The following is a 17,581-nucleotide window of genomic DNA, read 5'->3' as shown; positions in this document are numbered from 1 at the left end:
GGGTCTTAGGAGGAGACTTAATTTGGGGAGCGGCCGAGTGGGGGATCCCAAGTAAAGGGGGGGGGGGGCTAGCTCCGGTAGGTGTGACCTAGGAAAAGCCTGCGACTTAATTTACCTTGCATTATAAATGTAATCCTTTATGGAGCATTTAAAGAGGTATGTCTATAGATTTTACTGATTCACGAACAATTGTCAAGGCTAACAAATTAATCAGGACTCGCAGAATCGCCTGCCTGACGTCCCAGGGCAACCAAATATCTGCGTCGGGCAACCAAAAATAAATAGGGTGCGTCCTAACAGGCAACCTCTTTAACATCTTTTTGTAACATAATATTCTGTTAAAATGTTAATAAATATTTATCATTATCACAGGGTTTCTCACCTCGCCGGTCATCCCTGTCCGGCTCTCAAATTTCCGACCGGCATCTAAACTGCGCCATTTTTTACAAAGACTTTTTCAACCTTAGAAACATAATTAAACACAAAATACAATACCTTGCTAAAAAATCAAGGGCTTTTAACTGTAAACGCCCTATTCATTGAGAAAATAACAGTAGAAGTACACGTCCCCATGGTTACGTTGATTTTTAATTAAGAGTCTTGCAGTGGATAGGCCCACAATATAACAACTGTTATACACACAACAGAAAGCAAACATATAACAGCAAAGTTAATGATTTTATTAGGATGATCAATGACTAAATTAAAATGACATGTATGAAGTGAACGTACAAAAAAGCAACACTTCGCTGAAATACAGCTGAACTACTGAAACCATAGCACATGTTGGTATCGCTGAACAAGGCAGTCGGCTATTCCCTCCTTGGGGAGCAGCAGCGCGTTTACATTCCTGAAGGCGGCGTTCAAAGAATCATATCAGACACTAGTGCGTCTACATTCCCGAGTTGGCGGCGTTTAAAGAATAAGACTACCGTATGTGACTAACCTTGTGTCTGCTTCTCCCATGCTTCTCCTGATCGTGGGAACCTACTTGTGTGGGAGCGTTTCTCACTCTAATTTACTGTTACTAGGCAATTTGAGGTAATGCCAACTGGTGGTATATGCTATTTCAAACAGTTTCCTTCCGTTCATGATGAAGTAAGAGCATCAATACAAAACGAAGTGAATTAATTATATTTCTGAACGGGACCAGTAGCGGCAGGATGTGGCTGATGGGGGTACGATGTCTCCGACGGGGTGGGCAACGAGAGCGTAAGTGGGCGTGGCTGGGTGTCGCTCAAAGTTTCTGGAATTGTTTCAGGGTTGAAACCCGGAAATTACGAAAATTTTAAAGGCTTTATTTAATCGATTTTAGTGTCTTCTAATATATCATAAAAATACATAAATTTTTTCTTCCCGCCCCCCTCCCCCGGTGAATTGTTTTTCTTCTCGACCGGGGATACCGATCGTTTCGGTAGAAAAGTCAGTTTGTTTGTAAATAATTCTCAACCACAACAGCCACTGAACAACAAACAGCGGTGGCTGATTAATTTCAGTCCGAAATCAAAGTTAGTGATGAAGAAGATATAGAAACCATACAAATATGGTATGAGTCAATGGAGGTCCAGAAATTTCATGTAATTGGTTTTCAAGATATAGCTCCCTATATTTCCACCCCTAATTTGCATATTTATGCTAATAATGTCGGCAAAATGGCACTTCCGGTCATTTTTGAAGAAAATGTTCCATTAGGGTAAATAGAAACATGCATGTTCTGAACACCATTAAGAAAGAAGCAACTTTCTACGACATGTGGTTACCAAGATATAAGTACCCTACATTTTCAGACATAATTTGCATATTTCAGCTAATTTGCATATGAAGATGAGCGTAAAAAAATTGGCTACTCATTTTATTCGATTCAGCATGCTTCAAAGTATATAATTTTAAAAAAAATGATCACAAAATTCCCACGGGGTGACATAAGCCCCCGGACTAAGTTTGTTAATGGCATATCTGAACTAGGTAGTTTGTTTAAAAATGAAGAAGTGCGAGGTACAAATGTTGATGAGGACTTGGTGTACTTTTTTTTTTAATTGGGAATGCCCTACCTTATACCTCATGCATATCTGATACTCTCTGTGGACCTTTATCACTCTAGCAAACTTCATCATGCGATTATGATCAAAGCTGTTAGCGATTCCAAGATTGTGACAATCACGTGCAAAGTAGTCCCATTTGTCCACGTCAATACCATTATGTTTGTTGGCGACAATATCATACAGGCACTCCTGGGGATTGCCTTTGTATTTCCTTTTAGTATCACCCTACAAACCAAAAAATACAATTCATCAGTTAGCAATAATTTTGAAATATTTACAGATTCACACACTTTTTTCTTCTACCTTCAGCACATAGGTTTTGTACTACACAACAAATATTTTATTTTTTATCAATATAATTCAAGTTTTATCATATTTTATTAGCAAATTAAGTGACACTTACATGTTGGGGTATACGGTAAAAATTGCCCCAGAAAAAATGACCACAGGATTAATGGGCCCAGAAAAAAAATGGCTCGGGTAAAAATGCCGATGCGGTGATGAATAACAGGTAGGCAAATGACCCAATAATAAACTTTAGTATAAAATTGATTTTTTAAAATCAATTCTGCAAAAATTAACCAATCAATCAAAATATAGAATCATTTGTTAGTTTTTGAAATGAAATAACTTATTCAATCAACGTTCTAGTTGTGTTTGTTTGATTTTTTAAGTAAATAATTTAATTCATCAACGTATCATATTAACAGTAGCATTTGCTATAATAAAAGTATGCTTTTAATATGTAAATTAGGATAAAAGTTAAGATTACATTACAAAATAATGGTCAGTGGGGTACAAGATATTTAACTACTGGTTTGATTATGCTTTTAACATGATAATTAAAAGTCAGGTGTAGTTGATTGTGTTGAATACAGACATTGTATATCCTCGGTTCCCACACCATAATTTGCGTGACCCAAAATAATAAAAGAATAGCAACCAATGCCTATTGCATGGCACTCATTCCTAAAATACAATTATGATATAGACCTTTACCCACTCCTATGACATGTTATTTGGCTACCTTGCCCTAATGGTGGTGGTGGCTTTAGGGCTTCATGCAGGCCTAAGGGAGAAGGGGTTTTGACTATTTCTAGTGAGGGCCCAGTGACAACCAAGGAGTCCTTTTTTTTCAAAAGCTAAATTGTTTTACTTAAAAAAACATAATATAGGCGTACATTGATTAATTGATGAAAACATTTTAAGCTTTTTGGCAGATTTGATATTTTTAAATCAGTTTTATATATTCATTCATATTCTGGTTTTATTGAAAAAAATTATGTAAGTTTGCAAAAATTGAGAAAATAATAATTTTCACTCATTTTTTGGTAAAACAATTTAAAAACCTGTTATCTTGTTAACTACTCATAAAAAGCTAAATTATGTATCAAACTGAAGGCAATATTGAAGATTAGGAAATTTTATCATAAATATAGTGCAAGTTGGAAAAAAATGATTTTCGATATAACTTTTGTTAGGAAAGTAAAAAATGCTATCTCGTCAACCACTTGTTATAGAAAGAAGATTATTCAATATAATGGACCATTTAATCATGTCAATTGAAAAAAATAGTGATTTTAACTCAATTTTGGTAAAACACAAAAAACCCCAATGTATTTTGAAAGCTACTTGTCATAAAAAAGCTATATTATGTATCAAACATTGAAGTCAATAGTCATGTTAGTATTCAATATAACATCTTAATCATAAACATGGTGAAAGTTTAAAAACAGTTTTTTTATTATTTTTTTTGTGAAAAAATGAAAAAACCTCAATATCTGTTAAACCACTAGAAAGTGAAATTATGTATCATACTGAAGGTAATGGTTATGTATTCAAAATAATAGAGGTCTTATAAACATAGTGTTGACAAAATTAATGTAAATAAATTGGAAAAAAATAGTGATTTTAACTCAATTTTGGTAAAACACAAAAAAAACCCAATATTTTGTAAACCACTCGTCATAAAAAGCTAAATTATGTATCAAAAACTGAAGGCAAGCTGTATGGCCATTATTCGTAAGATATCAAATTTAAGTTACGTAAAGGCACTATACAATGTCTACAATAGCATAACGACTTCACACATTTTCTGTGCAAATACAATTTACCAAAATCAGTTCTCTACAATGTGCTGTAAGATCTATATTTCATCATCCATCTCGTCCTCACTCTGCAGATCATCTTCTTCCAACAGTGTTTTGGCCACCTGCATCCATAATACAATCTTTAAGCTATTTCAATCAAAATCTTATAAAGTGTAGTAAGACTTTATACTATCGTAGATATTGTATTGTGTCATTACGTAATTTAGATTTGATATCTTTTACGAATAACGGCCATACATTCATATTTTTTCTGATTTTGGCCAACTAGCATTATGTTTATTATTTAGACCGCCATTATATTATTAATATGGCTCTTGCCTTCAGTTTTTGATACATAACTTTACTTTCTACAGGTATGACAAGTGGTTAATGAGATAGAATTATTTTTTGCGAATTTCTAACAAAAGTGTGTGAAAATCACTTTTTTCTCTATCTTTGCCATTGTCTTTAGTTTGATACATAATTTTGCTTTCTATGACAAGTTGCTTGGTTTCCCAAAAATGAATTAAAATACTATTTTCTCTATTTTTGCCAACTTCCATCATGTTTATAATTAATATCTTTGTTATATTGAATATGACCTTTTCTTTACAGTTTGATACATGACTTAGTTTTCTATGACAAGTACTTAACAAGATCGTTTTTTGTGATTTCTTTTTACCAAAAATGAGTAAAAATCACTATTTTCTAAATTTTTGGGAATTTACATTATGTTTATGATTAAGACCTCTATTATATTTAGATATAAACATAATCTTTGCCTTCAGTTTCACACATAATTTAGTTTTCTAATTATAAGTGGTTAACAAGATAGCAGGTTTTCAAAATGTTTTACCAAAAAATGAGTGAAAATTATTATATAAACATGACTCTTGCCACCAGTATGATACATGATTTAGCTCTCTATGACTAAAGTGGTTTTTAAGATAGCGTTTTTTTTAATGATTTTTTTTACCAAAAATGAGTGAAAATCACTATTTTCTCAATAATAAAACCTGTATGTGTGAAGGAAAATCAAAATTCTTTTTGATATATGATCCCATGTAGTAGAGGCAGTTTTTAAAGTTGTTTGGACAAAAATCTGAAGTATAAGTAATTAACATATTGGTAATTAATCAAATACAAATATGAAATTTTATGTAAAAATTGAAAAAATATGGAGTTTTATAAATAATTACCAAAATCACTTTTTATTAGCCTAATTACAATAATTATGACGCATGTTATCAAATACCATGTCCTAAAATATAGATAGTGGTTAAATTTGGTCAAAAAAGTAGGTCATTGACCTCTGACTTCAAAGTGCACCGCTTACAACACTTAAGACTAGGTGTTTCAGAAGTACTACAGTATGTCCCACACAAAAATCATATTTTACAAAAAAAAAAGATAAATGGTAAAATATGTGCACTAAATCTCTCAGTCTTTATAAGACTCATATTGCTGCCCCCACAATTGTTCTTGTACATCTCTTTTGGATGCGTTCCAGTTCATTTGAGTACACTTCAGTAAGGGAGGAGTGCCACACAGGGCAAGCACATTCCGTCAGTTACGGGCCTAACAATGATGTGTAAACTGTAAATGGGTGCTCCAATTTTCTTTAAACAAGTTACCATAATAGAGCCTTTTATTAGTTTTAGTTATTATTATTTCAATATGATTTTCCCATTTGAAATTACTTTTATATATTGATTCCAAGAAGCTACAAGAAATTTACTTTTTTTTTTTTCATTATTTCCAATTTTGAAAATAGAGGGGGGGGGGGTCGACAGCATATTTAGAAAGTCCATGTGTTTAGTTTTTTCGGGATTTACAACTTTCGACCTCTTTGGAAGCTGAGGGGAGTGATCTTAGCCATTTTCCATTACTAAGGACATTGCCGTTTTTCAATTATTTATTTACAGATAAACCAATACTAACAGACCAATTTTTACAGAACATACTAATAAAAAACTGTCTCATAAGGACAAAATGTGATAGTTGCAAGATGAAAGGTGATCCCTCAACCAAAAAGCTACAGCTAAGTTTCTTCCTAGCAAGAACATCAACTTACACTAGGACACATGAGCTCCTTAATATATGGTATATCAGCTGCATTGTTCTTAAAATCTTGTTCAAATTCGTTTTTCATGATCATGTGGTCAAACATCTTTTTGGAAGCGTCTTCATGCTGGATAGAAAAGAGAATTATACTATTATTATTCCTTTTCTGAATGTCCTTAGTGGGGTTAAAACTGTTGTCAATGATGGGGTGGTATATACTGCCGAAAGGTGTTAAATGCTGAAGCTGATGTGCAAGACACAGTCGCCAAGACACTGTTACTGAAAGCTGACAGCCGAAACTTTGGTGTATTCTGTGGCTGTTTTAATATCTTACGATTGATATTTACTTTTGATCACAAATTTGAATCTCAACCATGATCTGCCATCTCTTCATTCAGTACTCTTTTTGTCAACATTTTGCTTTTGACCAACAATTTGTTTGCATTTTATAATCTCATCAAGTTTTGTTCTATCCAGACTGAATTTGATAAATTTATATGTGAAATGAGCCAGCCACGTAGCCACTCTTTAACTTTGAATTTCAAGAGTGTATACATATCCTGTCTTGTCCTGTCATGTCATCAATGCTTATTTATAAGAAGAGGGCATAACATATGATCTGTTATTTGCCATTCATCCAGAGGTGACGAAACTAGGGGGTGCAGAGTTATGGAGAGTAATGTGTGACCGGAAATGGTCTGCAGTCAGTTGGTTGTTACCATGCGCCTGTGATGTTCAAGTACAGCAAAATGAAATTATTTATGTAATGCATGAATAAAGTTCGGGGTTCATTGGGTAGTGAAATGATTATTGTACATTTTAAATGCGGGGATTATTAGCGAAGATATGGAGACAATTATTTCGAAGTTCCCTCTTTCTCCAAGAGGGGATGCAAATGCTTTGTAAAAATGACTCCGCCGCGGTACACATTTTCACAAAGGAATACATGCAGCTGGTTAGCTAACAATTTGCAAATGTTACATGAACACTGGGAAGGAAGGTGCAATCGTGTTCTGTTGCCAACAAACATCTGTACTGTGTAGAGGGGGGGGGGGCTAGCCTACTGATGTACTGTGAGCGGGGGACGATGAGGCATATTTAATAAGACAGGCCTAGGCCTAAGTAGACAGTGCAATTATATGCGATAGATAAAAAGTACACTTTCGAAAGAAATTAAAGATAAGGGGAAAAAATGGATCAAGTGCGATCCATGGACCCCGTGTAAGTAGCTCGGGTCCAATATCTTCTACAGTAGTACGGACCTCTAACGGGATATTCCATTTTCTGCACAGGTTATCTAGTTATCCAAAGAATTCCAGCCTGATCGTGCTATGCGATCGCAGATGTAAACAACGATTTAACAACCGTATTGAGGACGTTCGTGGCTATGATGGTATGTTTTTTTCGTAAGTGTATCATGTATTTAATAAAATCATATGTATTAATGTATAGCCCGAAAACGTTTAATTTGATTGAAATAATATGTAATAATTTATATAACCCGAAAATAAGCGTCATTTAGGCCTAGATTACACTAGCCTAGATGAGATCGAAGCTAGCTTAGCTAAGCTGGCTAGGTCTAGAAGTTTACGCTTAGACTAGCCTAGCCCCAAAATGCTAGACCTCTATCGAATACTGCCTCCATCCCTAGCTAGGCCCAGGCATGATATGGCCGATGTAGGGCTAGGCAGCCTGGGAGGTATACCTAGGCCCCTCCTATAATTGGTAGTCACACTATGTCTAGATATAGACAGTGTAGTAAAAAAAGTAGTGATATTAATAAACAGAACTGAAGGGTCTATGCCTAGCACTGCAGGCCTATAATTGATAGCGCTGCTATTAATTATTAAATTGATAAGTTAATAATGTGTGCCTAGGTCCTACATTGGCTATTAATTTTTAAGTGCTTTGAATGATGTTAAATTTCCATTATATTTTATATCTTAGTCTAGGCCTAAGCCTAGATGTACAGTATACAGTATCTATTACAGTATTATAAAAGTAAAATACGGTATTATATACCTTACTAGGCTTGTTTTATAGCATACCTGCCAACCCGGCCCTACCGATTTAGGCGGTAGGCTACCGATTTTCTCACTTTTCTACCGCCTACCGAATTACCAGGCTGTTCCTACCGATTTTAAAAAATTGAAAATCAACATTATTTTATGCTAAGAATAATCTCGTTCGCCGTCAGAATGATGGGCTACCTCCTCCGGCCACACACTCATAATATAATATTTAGGTAAACAAACAGCACCACCAGGTGTCAACTGGTGTTTTCTAGTCTTTGTACACTAGACACCGCAAGCTATATTATTTTTTGGCACCTGGTGCAGTAGCCTATGGTAACTCGAGGCGTGCGTGGTGTTGAGTCGCCTAGGATAGCCTAGGAGTAGTGTGGGATCACACGAGGCCACGATCTATCATCTGATCCTATTTTTATAGTTTTTCAAAATGAGTAAAATAAAATTCAGGTGGAATAACAAATTTAAAGACCAATGGACTGCAGACCACAGTTGTATTAAGTCATCGAGGAAAGGTCAGTTTCATGCTTTTTGTGTGAGTTGCAGGACAGACTTTGAAACTTAGTGTGTTGACTTTTTTTAATGTATGAGTTTGACCAACTGAACATTTCCATCCTTTCCATTTTTTGTAAAATCGATTATCTAAACCCTTAAATTTACTGAACTGTTATAGCTGCGCCCCCTGGACCCCCCATTGTTGGGAGGGGGGACACCTCCTCCCAAACCCACCCCCCGCCTCGGGCTCCGCACTGGGATGGCGCTACGCGCCATTTTCTCAATAACTTCCTACCTATTTTCTTCTTTTAAATGTCGGCAGGTATGTTATAGTCGCTGATTTATATAGTTTATTTTTATTATTTTTACTTGTGACTTTTGCAACTGCTGTTGAATGCAAATTTAAATAAAATAAAAAATAAAATAATGTCTATATTAGTGTTTCCTTATGAAAGTCAAAATATGTTATATTTTGTTTTGGTGATAAAGAGCACAATTTACTATTTTGTGAATAATGTTAATGCCTTTCTATTACAATGGTAACAACATAACTACATGACAGCTCTAAACTGGATTGGCTTCCTTGTTGTGAAATAAACGAGTTGTGACTACCTTACTGCTTTTTGCCTCATTGTGATATAGTCAGTGTTGATGCAATTGTATTAGGGTCTTGACATATCACAATTTCAACTACAGCAATGTACCTACAACAGTTCTTATTCCCATTACGAAGCAGCTTTCAACTGAAGTTTTTAATCATATTGCTACTTAAAATGCGAATGATGATAGTACTACAGGTAATATATTTTTTAACATTTATACACACAAATGTTTTACAATTACATAGTCATGATTATGTAAAGACCAAACAAAATATAATTTAAAATCTTAAAAACCGTAAAATTATGTATCTATAATATTAATATGATCCATATCTTCAATTGGTTTTCATTGGAATATGAGAAATATTTCCTCACAGATACATGCAACTTATTTGATATCAACATCACTTCCCGTCACGTCCTCAATACGGTTGTTTGTCAAATCGTTGTTTACATCACCTCGCGATCGCATAGCACGATCAGGCTGGAAATTCTTTGGATAACTAGATAACCTGTGCAGAAAATGGAATATCCCGTCAGAGGTCCGTACTACCATGGAGGTATTAATTACCTCCATGGTACTACTGTAGTAGATATTATATTGGACCTGAGCTAATTACACGGGGTCCATGGATTTTATTTATTTATTTATTTCAACAATCTTTAATGAAGGTAGTCCATCCAGCCGAAGCTGTTCATTAGGGACCCTCAATACACAGTAAAATAAAACAAAAGAGCGTATTAAACTAATTAAATTACAGTAAAATAAATAACAACCTCTCAATTCAAGATTTACGTAAAGAATTAATTCAAAATTAAATAAAAAACTTAATATAAAAATTAAAATTAAATTACAATTAAAGATGTAAATGAATGAGCAAGATTAAAAAACAATAGGCAAAAGAGACATTAAAACAACAAAGGGAATAAAGTAGCCTAAATAAAATAATCAAATAAAGTAAAAATAGATAATAGGCCAATGTATATGAGAACTATAAATCAAATCATTCTTAATTTAAAGAAAATAAATCAAAAATAAAATAAATAAATAAATAAATTACAGTAAAATAAATAACAACCTCTCAATTCAAGATTTACGAAACAATTAATTCAAAATTAAATAAAAAACTTAATATAAAAATTAAAATTAAATTACAATTAAAGATGTAAATGAATGAGCAAGATTAAAAAAACAATAGGCAAAAGAGACATTAAAACAACAAAGGGAATAAAGTAGCCTAAATAAAATAATCAAATAAATTACAAATAGATAATAGGCCAATGTATATGAGAACTATAAATCAAATCATTCTTAATTTAAAGAAAATAAATCAATTTAAATTAATAAATAAAACAGAAAATAAATAAGGTAGAAATCAAAAATGAATTCTCAGTGCAAATTCAAAACACAATTTAAAAAAAAAAAGGCCAAAGAAACAGAATTACAGGAGAGAAAGAAGGAGGTAACTTTTGAGAGACGATTTAAAGGAGGAGTAAGTAGAAGCATTGTGGATATCTAAGGGAAGAGAGTTAAAGAAATAGGGGGCATTAAAGCTAAATGAAAGTTTGAAAAGTTCAAAGTGGGGTCTGGGGATATGCAAGTCCCCTTTAGTGATCTGTCGAGTGTTCATGCGGCCATTTGCAGTTATTTTTGTGAGACACTGACAAATTGTTTGGGGAGCAAGATTGTGTAGAGCTTTAAAATTTAAACAGCCAAGTTGATATCGATATCTGTCATGGAAAGGAAGGGTCTTAGCATAAGCGAAGTGGAAAGAAGTTAAATGAGTAAGAGGAAGATTAAGTAGAATGCGAATAGCTTTATTTTGAATTTTTTAAAGTTTAACGGTAGTAGTGGGTTTGGAATCCCAGACAGAACAGCAGTAGTCGAGTCTAGATAAAAACAATGAATTGTACAAGAGGTAGAGAGAAGAATTATTAGTGAATTTAGAGGTGCGTGCAAGTAAGTAGGTGATGGAGTTGAGTTTTTACAAAGTGAGGAAATATGAGATTTCCAGGTTAGGGTGTTGTCGATGGTCACACCAAGGTGTTTGTGAGAGGTTACAGATCGGATAGGAGTGTCATCTAAAAGAAGGTTGATTGAATGATTAACCTTTAGCTTATAAGAAGAACCTATTAGCATAGATTTAGTTTTGTTAACAGTGCCTGTTTAGTCTTTTATTGTTAGTATTAACAAACCAGTTATTATATGTGCTGGTAAGTGCAGTTAGAGTCGAGTATTGAGATCTGAAACCAGATTGCGAATTAGAAATCAGATTATTAGAATTAAGGTAAGAATAGATTTGAGAAGAAACAGATTTTTCAATGATTTTAAAACAAAGCGGAAGAATTGAGATAGCACGGTAGTTGTTAAGGTCATTTTTCTTGCCCGATGCAAAGATAGGAATTACTTTAGAATTTTTTCAAACAGAGGGAAAACAGTTAGTTTGGAAAGACAGAGTAAAGATGAAAGTAAGATGAGGTGAAATGAGAGTGGCAGCAACCTTAAGAAGTCTGTAATCTATTTAATCAAAATTTCAGAAGATAACTGCACAGGACTCAAATTTTTATTTTTTTAAGAAATCTTTATTTAACACTCTATATGTTTATGAACGATTCTATATCATGTACAACAAATATCTCAGAATGTATTATTTTGACAATAAAGTTGACTTGTATAAGTCTACCATCAATCATATCAAGGCCAGTAGAGGTGGTAGGATTGATAGAATTCAACTCAGACAGGACAAATTCTTCGGCAACTGGCTCAATAGAGAATTGAGAAGAGCAAGGATTTAGAAATGAAGTAGGATCAGGGCAGTTAGAAGAGTCAATCTGTGAAGAGAGCAAAACAACATTATTAGTGAAGAAGTGGTTAAAGGAGTTAGCGATAGTTTTAGAGTTTAGAGTCGGAAACATCAGTACCATTAATAGAGAAAGGAGGAGGAAAAACAGACTTTTTAGAAGGAAGTACATGACGAAATTCTTCCCCTTATACCCATTTCACACTATGCTATTTTGCAAATATTAACAACTTGTAACAAGTTGTAACCAGGTTTGGATGAGTATGAAAGCAAATCCTTGTAAAACTTTCCGAGATTTCACAGGGGTCCCCTGAGTTATCTCGGAACAAAAGCAGACCATCGCGAGGCCTGTTTTTTTCCCGAAATCTTCCGAGTTGTTGTTGCGCATGCGTCATGTCCATATTTTGACCTTTTCGCGAGCTGTGTTTTTTTTTTTGTTTAGTTGGAACAATGGCGGCAGCAATGGAAAACGTATCAACATTACTACCACTTGTTAATAGGCCTAGACCTAAAATCAAAAGAAATCTCGCTAAATTTCACATGTCTGATGTAGAAACAATCACGAGGCTTCGTAAAATACGCCGACAGCGAATCATTATGATGCTTGTCGCATTGATTGCCTCTAACAACAATGGAGAGCTACCGGCCGGCGGCCCGACTGCGCCTAGCTAGCCTAGCCTAGGCCTATCTTTCTCGCCAGCTCGACTAGCCTACAGCAAGCGAGCTAGGAGTTGAATTCGTTTTACTCTCCGAAGGCTAAGGACCATGGAATAATTATAATCTTGTTAATTCAGTACCAGGCCTAGTTTAGTAGTTGATATGTAATTCGGGCAACCTACAACTAGCCTAGGCCTACTACTAGGCCTCTAGCTAGGCTTCTATAGTCATTATTCTTCTGAGTTTTCCCGAGATTTCTCATGGTTTGAAAGTGTATGTGTGAAACGAACCAAAAATCTTGGAATATCAAACTTGTTAATAATTGTTAAAAGTTTAATATTTTCTGGTAGCGTGAAATGGGAATTTGAAGAAAGGGTCACTGGTGGGTTGGATGATTGATTGCTAATTGCCTGCATGCTGCCTAAACGGCCTTCACAATAGCCTGGTTCACGTCAAACTTTATCTGGATATACCCGTCTTGAAACATGATATGATAATCCTCTAATTGCGTTCGATGCCAAGTTAGAGACAGATAAACAGCCAGCCAGTTTCAGGCCGTCGACGTCACACGGTGGAAAGGCTTGTTTAATAAAACATCTACTGTATTTTACGAACCTCTAGTACCAAGTGGTATTCGTTCAAAAAAAATTGTAAACTACTGTAGAGAAGGTGTGAGTTTCCACTGCCTAACCTAGCCGACCAGTATGAACCAACGACTAGTGCAGCAGCGTGTTCTATCGCAATCTAAGTAGTAGATTCTCTAGGCCCTAGCTACATTTACCTTCGATAAAAAACGAATTATTTTAATCGCTAGCTAGCATTCTTCCATTTAACAAAATATTGTTTTCATTCATTAAAACGTATGTATACTTTATGGACCTTTCTGTCCTGTTGTGTAGTTTTTAGATCGCTCAATTGTGTTGTTTACATGCACTTCACGAAAATCTAGCTTCGCGGTGTCAAATAAGTTGCTGACTTCCACACACTTTTTTATTTCCGTCATCGTAAACATGTGCGCTCATTTTAACGACTGGCGTTGGTGGTAGTTCGTTGAAATTGAATTAATAGCGATTATTATAGCAGAAATGGAAAAGATTGAATTGTCAATAAATAAATACAACAAATCTGATTTTATTATTAAGAAAAATATACATTATCACTTTGAAAAACGTACGCAATCGGACTTTTTAACGTTATTACTTGGTCGATGATGCAAAGGGCAAAGGTCATTGGTTATTTTAACTATTCGTAAAACGGACGTTTACTGGGTTTTTACCCATAGTATTACAAATAATTTCTGAAAAACAGACTAATGCGATGCTGTTGTTAGCATTGTTAAAGTACGTTGTTGCCAGCCAGAAGATGATAATGGTGGTACAATACAACAACGCTGGCTTAGATACCTATGTTACGTAATCGTGTCCTTGTAATCCGAGACGACTTACCGTTAAGCAAGTTAATTTATCATTATTCTAGTAAAGTTAAGTCACTTAACTTAAGTGACTTAATTCCTTTATCTAGCTATAATTGAGTGGTTCACGTCGAACTTTTAACTAGTTAAGTGGATGTATATCTAGATAAAAGTTCGATGTGAACCATGCTAATGAGTAAACAAGACCTTGGTAGTAGGAGAAAATTGGACACAGTTCAGCCAGTACTGCTCCAATCATGGTCAAATTTCAAAAAGTATACACAATTTCTGAATCTAATGTTATTATTTAAAACATAAAATGTTTTAAACCAAAATCCAACCATAATGAAAAGTAGCTGTACATCTGTGGATTTACTTTACTTTTTTCACAAATTTCGCGAAAGTAAAACCGTGACTTGGCGATCGGGAGAATACTACTAGCCAGAAAGATGCGTCAATATTTTATTAGTTCTCAAAAAACATAGATGGTAATTTTGGTCATTTTCAATATACATATGTATTGAAATTGACATGGTGTATTGGTGTTTATGCTGGCCTAAATAAATATAAGAATACGATTCTTTCTAGCCTATTCTATTTATTTTATGATCGCGTGGCGTACAACAGCAATGTTTACTCACATTCCCGGCTATCCAGGGGCTATTCTACAGCTTACAGCTGATGTATTTCAATCTAGGCTCAGATAGTAAATCCCTAATTGGCGCTAATGCATAAATAAGTTCACCTCATCCTCAAAATCAAACTTCCAAGTTGTAATTTCCTTAAATATTCATGTATTATGCAAAAACATGCCTTTACCTACACGATTAACACTATTATATGACAAATCCAGCTTGTATTATTTGTCATATAATTGTGTTAATCGTGTAAACTAAAAGGCATGTTTTTGCATATTATACATGAATATTTAAAGAAATTACAACTTGGAAGTTTGATTTTGAGGATGAGGTGAACTTATGCATTAGCGCCGTTAAATGCTTTACTGTTCAAAAATTTTTTTGTATTTTAAATTCGCGAATTACTAAAGCATAAACTCGTAAAAATTGTGTACCACGAATTGTCTATTAAATTACTTTTTATGGTTTCGGTTCAAATCATAGAGCTATTAACCAACTAGAGTCCTGACAAGATGGCGAAGCAATGCAGAGTTCTACACTGCCCTCCGGGCTGATGCAGGAATTCCATGGGATGTTATCGCGCATGCGTAAACCAGTCGTGTTCGTTCATGTGACGACCAGACGAAGTTTTACTTTCTCTGAAAAATTTTCGAAGCTATAATCACGAAAGCTAGGTACACTTTATTATTCTGACCGCCTTCTGAATTATATTTGATCATAGATAGGCCTAGAGCATAGGATTATTATGGATCATCAAGCTGATAAGGACGAATTAGGGCTAGTACCGGTGACAGTACAGTTTCTAGGAGTTTGGCGCCGTGTGCACCAGCAGCAGGTGACGAGGCGCGCGCCGAGGGCTTAGGCCTAGTAGAAATACTCGCAGGCATGCAACAAAGCATGCAGGCTACTAATGAATTGTTAATGCAATTAACAAAGCGGGGAAGAGATGGAGTATCTGCTTCAGTTCATGGTACAGCTGCACAGACAGCACAAATTACAGCTGCAGAGACAGCGAAAATACCTATACCGGCTGCACAGTCAGCACAAATTACAGCTGTAGAGACAGCGAAAATACCTATACCGGCTCCACAGTCAGCAGATAAAGCTATGCTTGGACAGCCTATTTCATCCAGATCATGTGATGATGATGCCTTAAGCATATTTGGGAGTGATTTTGGTAGTGACGCCTCTGATGATGAGGATGACAATAAAATGGATGGTCTGCTAGACCAGTTAGACGCTGAACTGAGACCATCGAATATGACAGCCCCCCCCCCCCCTTCCTATTTGGAGATAATCTTGCAAAGCTGATCACTGAATCAAAGATAGAAACCAGGGTAATGGCATCACAGAGTGCATATGACAATAAAAATATCCGATATCACCCTTGCAGGCAAAGACAGCATTTTTTACCGTACAGAGGGAGGGTTGGTCAGACAACTCATTATCCCTCCCATTACAAGAATCCAGGTTACCCTCAGGGAAACAGACCTTATCAAGTCAAGTTCAACAAGAAAAGAGGTGGACTGAAAAGAGAGTAGAGACTCAGGTAAGAGATTATAACATTGCTACATTCAAGGCAGGGAGACTTGCACATAATTTGCAAAAGTGGCAAAGTATAACTTCAGATGAAGAGATACTTCAAATTGTTAAAGGATGCACAATAGAATTTAGAGATCCTGAATGTCCTCCCATGCAAATCTCTGTCAGACAACCCACATTAAATTCAGTGCATAGCCATGTGGTGTGTAAAGAAATTTCTAAGCTTACCACGAAACAGGTAATTGAAATAGCTCAACATGAGCCAGGTGAACACATATCACCGATTTTCGTTGTGCCAAAAAAGAATGGAGAGTTCAGATTAATATTAAACTTGAAAAAAAGATGATACGATTAGAAGGGTAGCCAAAGTCATTGGTAGCATTGTGGAAAGTTTCCCAGCAGTGAATATGGGGCCCCTTTATTACAGAAATTTAGAATTCGCAAAAGATTTAGCCTTAAAAAGAAACAAGGGCAATTTTGATGCTAAAATGTGTATTACAAATAAAATGAAGAGAGATTTAAGTTGGTGGACCACAGGAATTAGTAACCCATTAAAAAATATAATTGAAGTTCCCCCAACTTCAAATGAAGGTTGGGGAGGTGCTTTAGAAGATGAGAAAGTTGGAGGCAGGTGGCTTGAGCGGGAAAAATCTCTGCATATTAATCACCTGGAACTATTGGGGGCTTTCTTGGTCTTAAAGTCATTTAAAGAGAAGATTAAGGTCTTAAAGTCATTTAAAGAGAAGATTAATGGAAACAGAATTGGGCTCTTAATGGATAATACTACTGCTTTAACTTATTTAAATCACAAGGGAGGCCGAAAACAAGAGTTGAATGAATTAACTTACAAAATTTGGAGGTGGTGTATTGCATTACACATTGATTTATTGGCAACCCATATCCCAGGCTCTCAGAACACACTTGCGGATTTTGAGAGTAGAAATTTCAATGACTGTTGTGAATGGTCTCTAAATGAAAATATTTTCAATAGCATAATTGGAAAATTGGGAAATGTTGATATTGATTTATTTGCATCTCGTTTAAATGCTAAATGTAAAAGATATGTTGCTTGGAAAAGAGATTCAGATGTAGAATTTGTTGATGCCTTCTCCCAAAGATGGAGTAATTTTACAGCTTATATTTTCCCTCCTTTTAGCTTAATTGCAAAAGTTCTACAGAAGGTAAGGACCGAGGAGGCAAAGGCAGTGCTAG

The 17,581-nt window shown here is 35.1% G+C and overlaps 1 protein-coding gene across 1 annotated transcript in view; it reads right to left on the bottom strand.

Annotated features, from left to right (window-relative positions):
- Window positions 1–6,302, bottom strand: part of LOC117117156 (deoxynucleoside triphosphate triphosphohydrolase SAMHD1-like) — a 68,521-nt gene extending 62,219 nt beyond the window's left edge. Inside the window, exons 1-2 of the mRNA XM_033261366.1 lie at window positions 6,207–6,302; window positions 2,052–2,267 (exon numbers count right to left, since the gene is read on the bottom strand). Coding sequence (XP_033117257.1) covers window positions 2,052–2,267; window positions 6,207–6,302 — 312 coding nt within the window. The remainder of the gene's footprint in view (window positions 1–2,051; window positions 2,268–6,206) is intronic.
- Window positions 6,303–17,581: the final 11,279 nt, after the last annotated feature.

The sequence above is a fragment of the Anneissia japonica genome, unplaced genomic scaffold (genome assembly GCF_011630105.1).
Source record: "Anneissia japonica isolate Jap-2015-1 unplaced genomic scaffold, ASM1163010v1 scaffold287835_len3118868_cov185, whole genome shotgun sequence".
NCBI lineage: Eukaryota > Metazoa > Echinodermata > Crinoidea > Comatulida > Comatulidae > Anneissia > Anneissia japonica.
The sequence above is the reverse complement of the archived record's forward strand: the minus strand, read 5'-3'. Positions and strand labels throughout refer to the sequence as shown.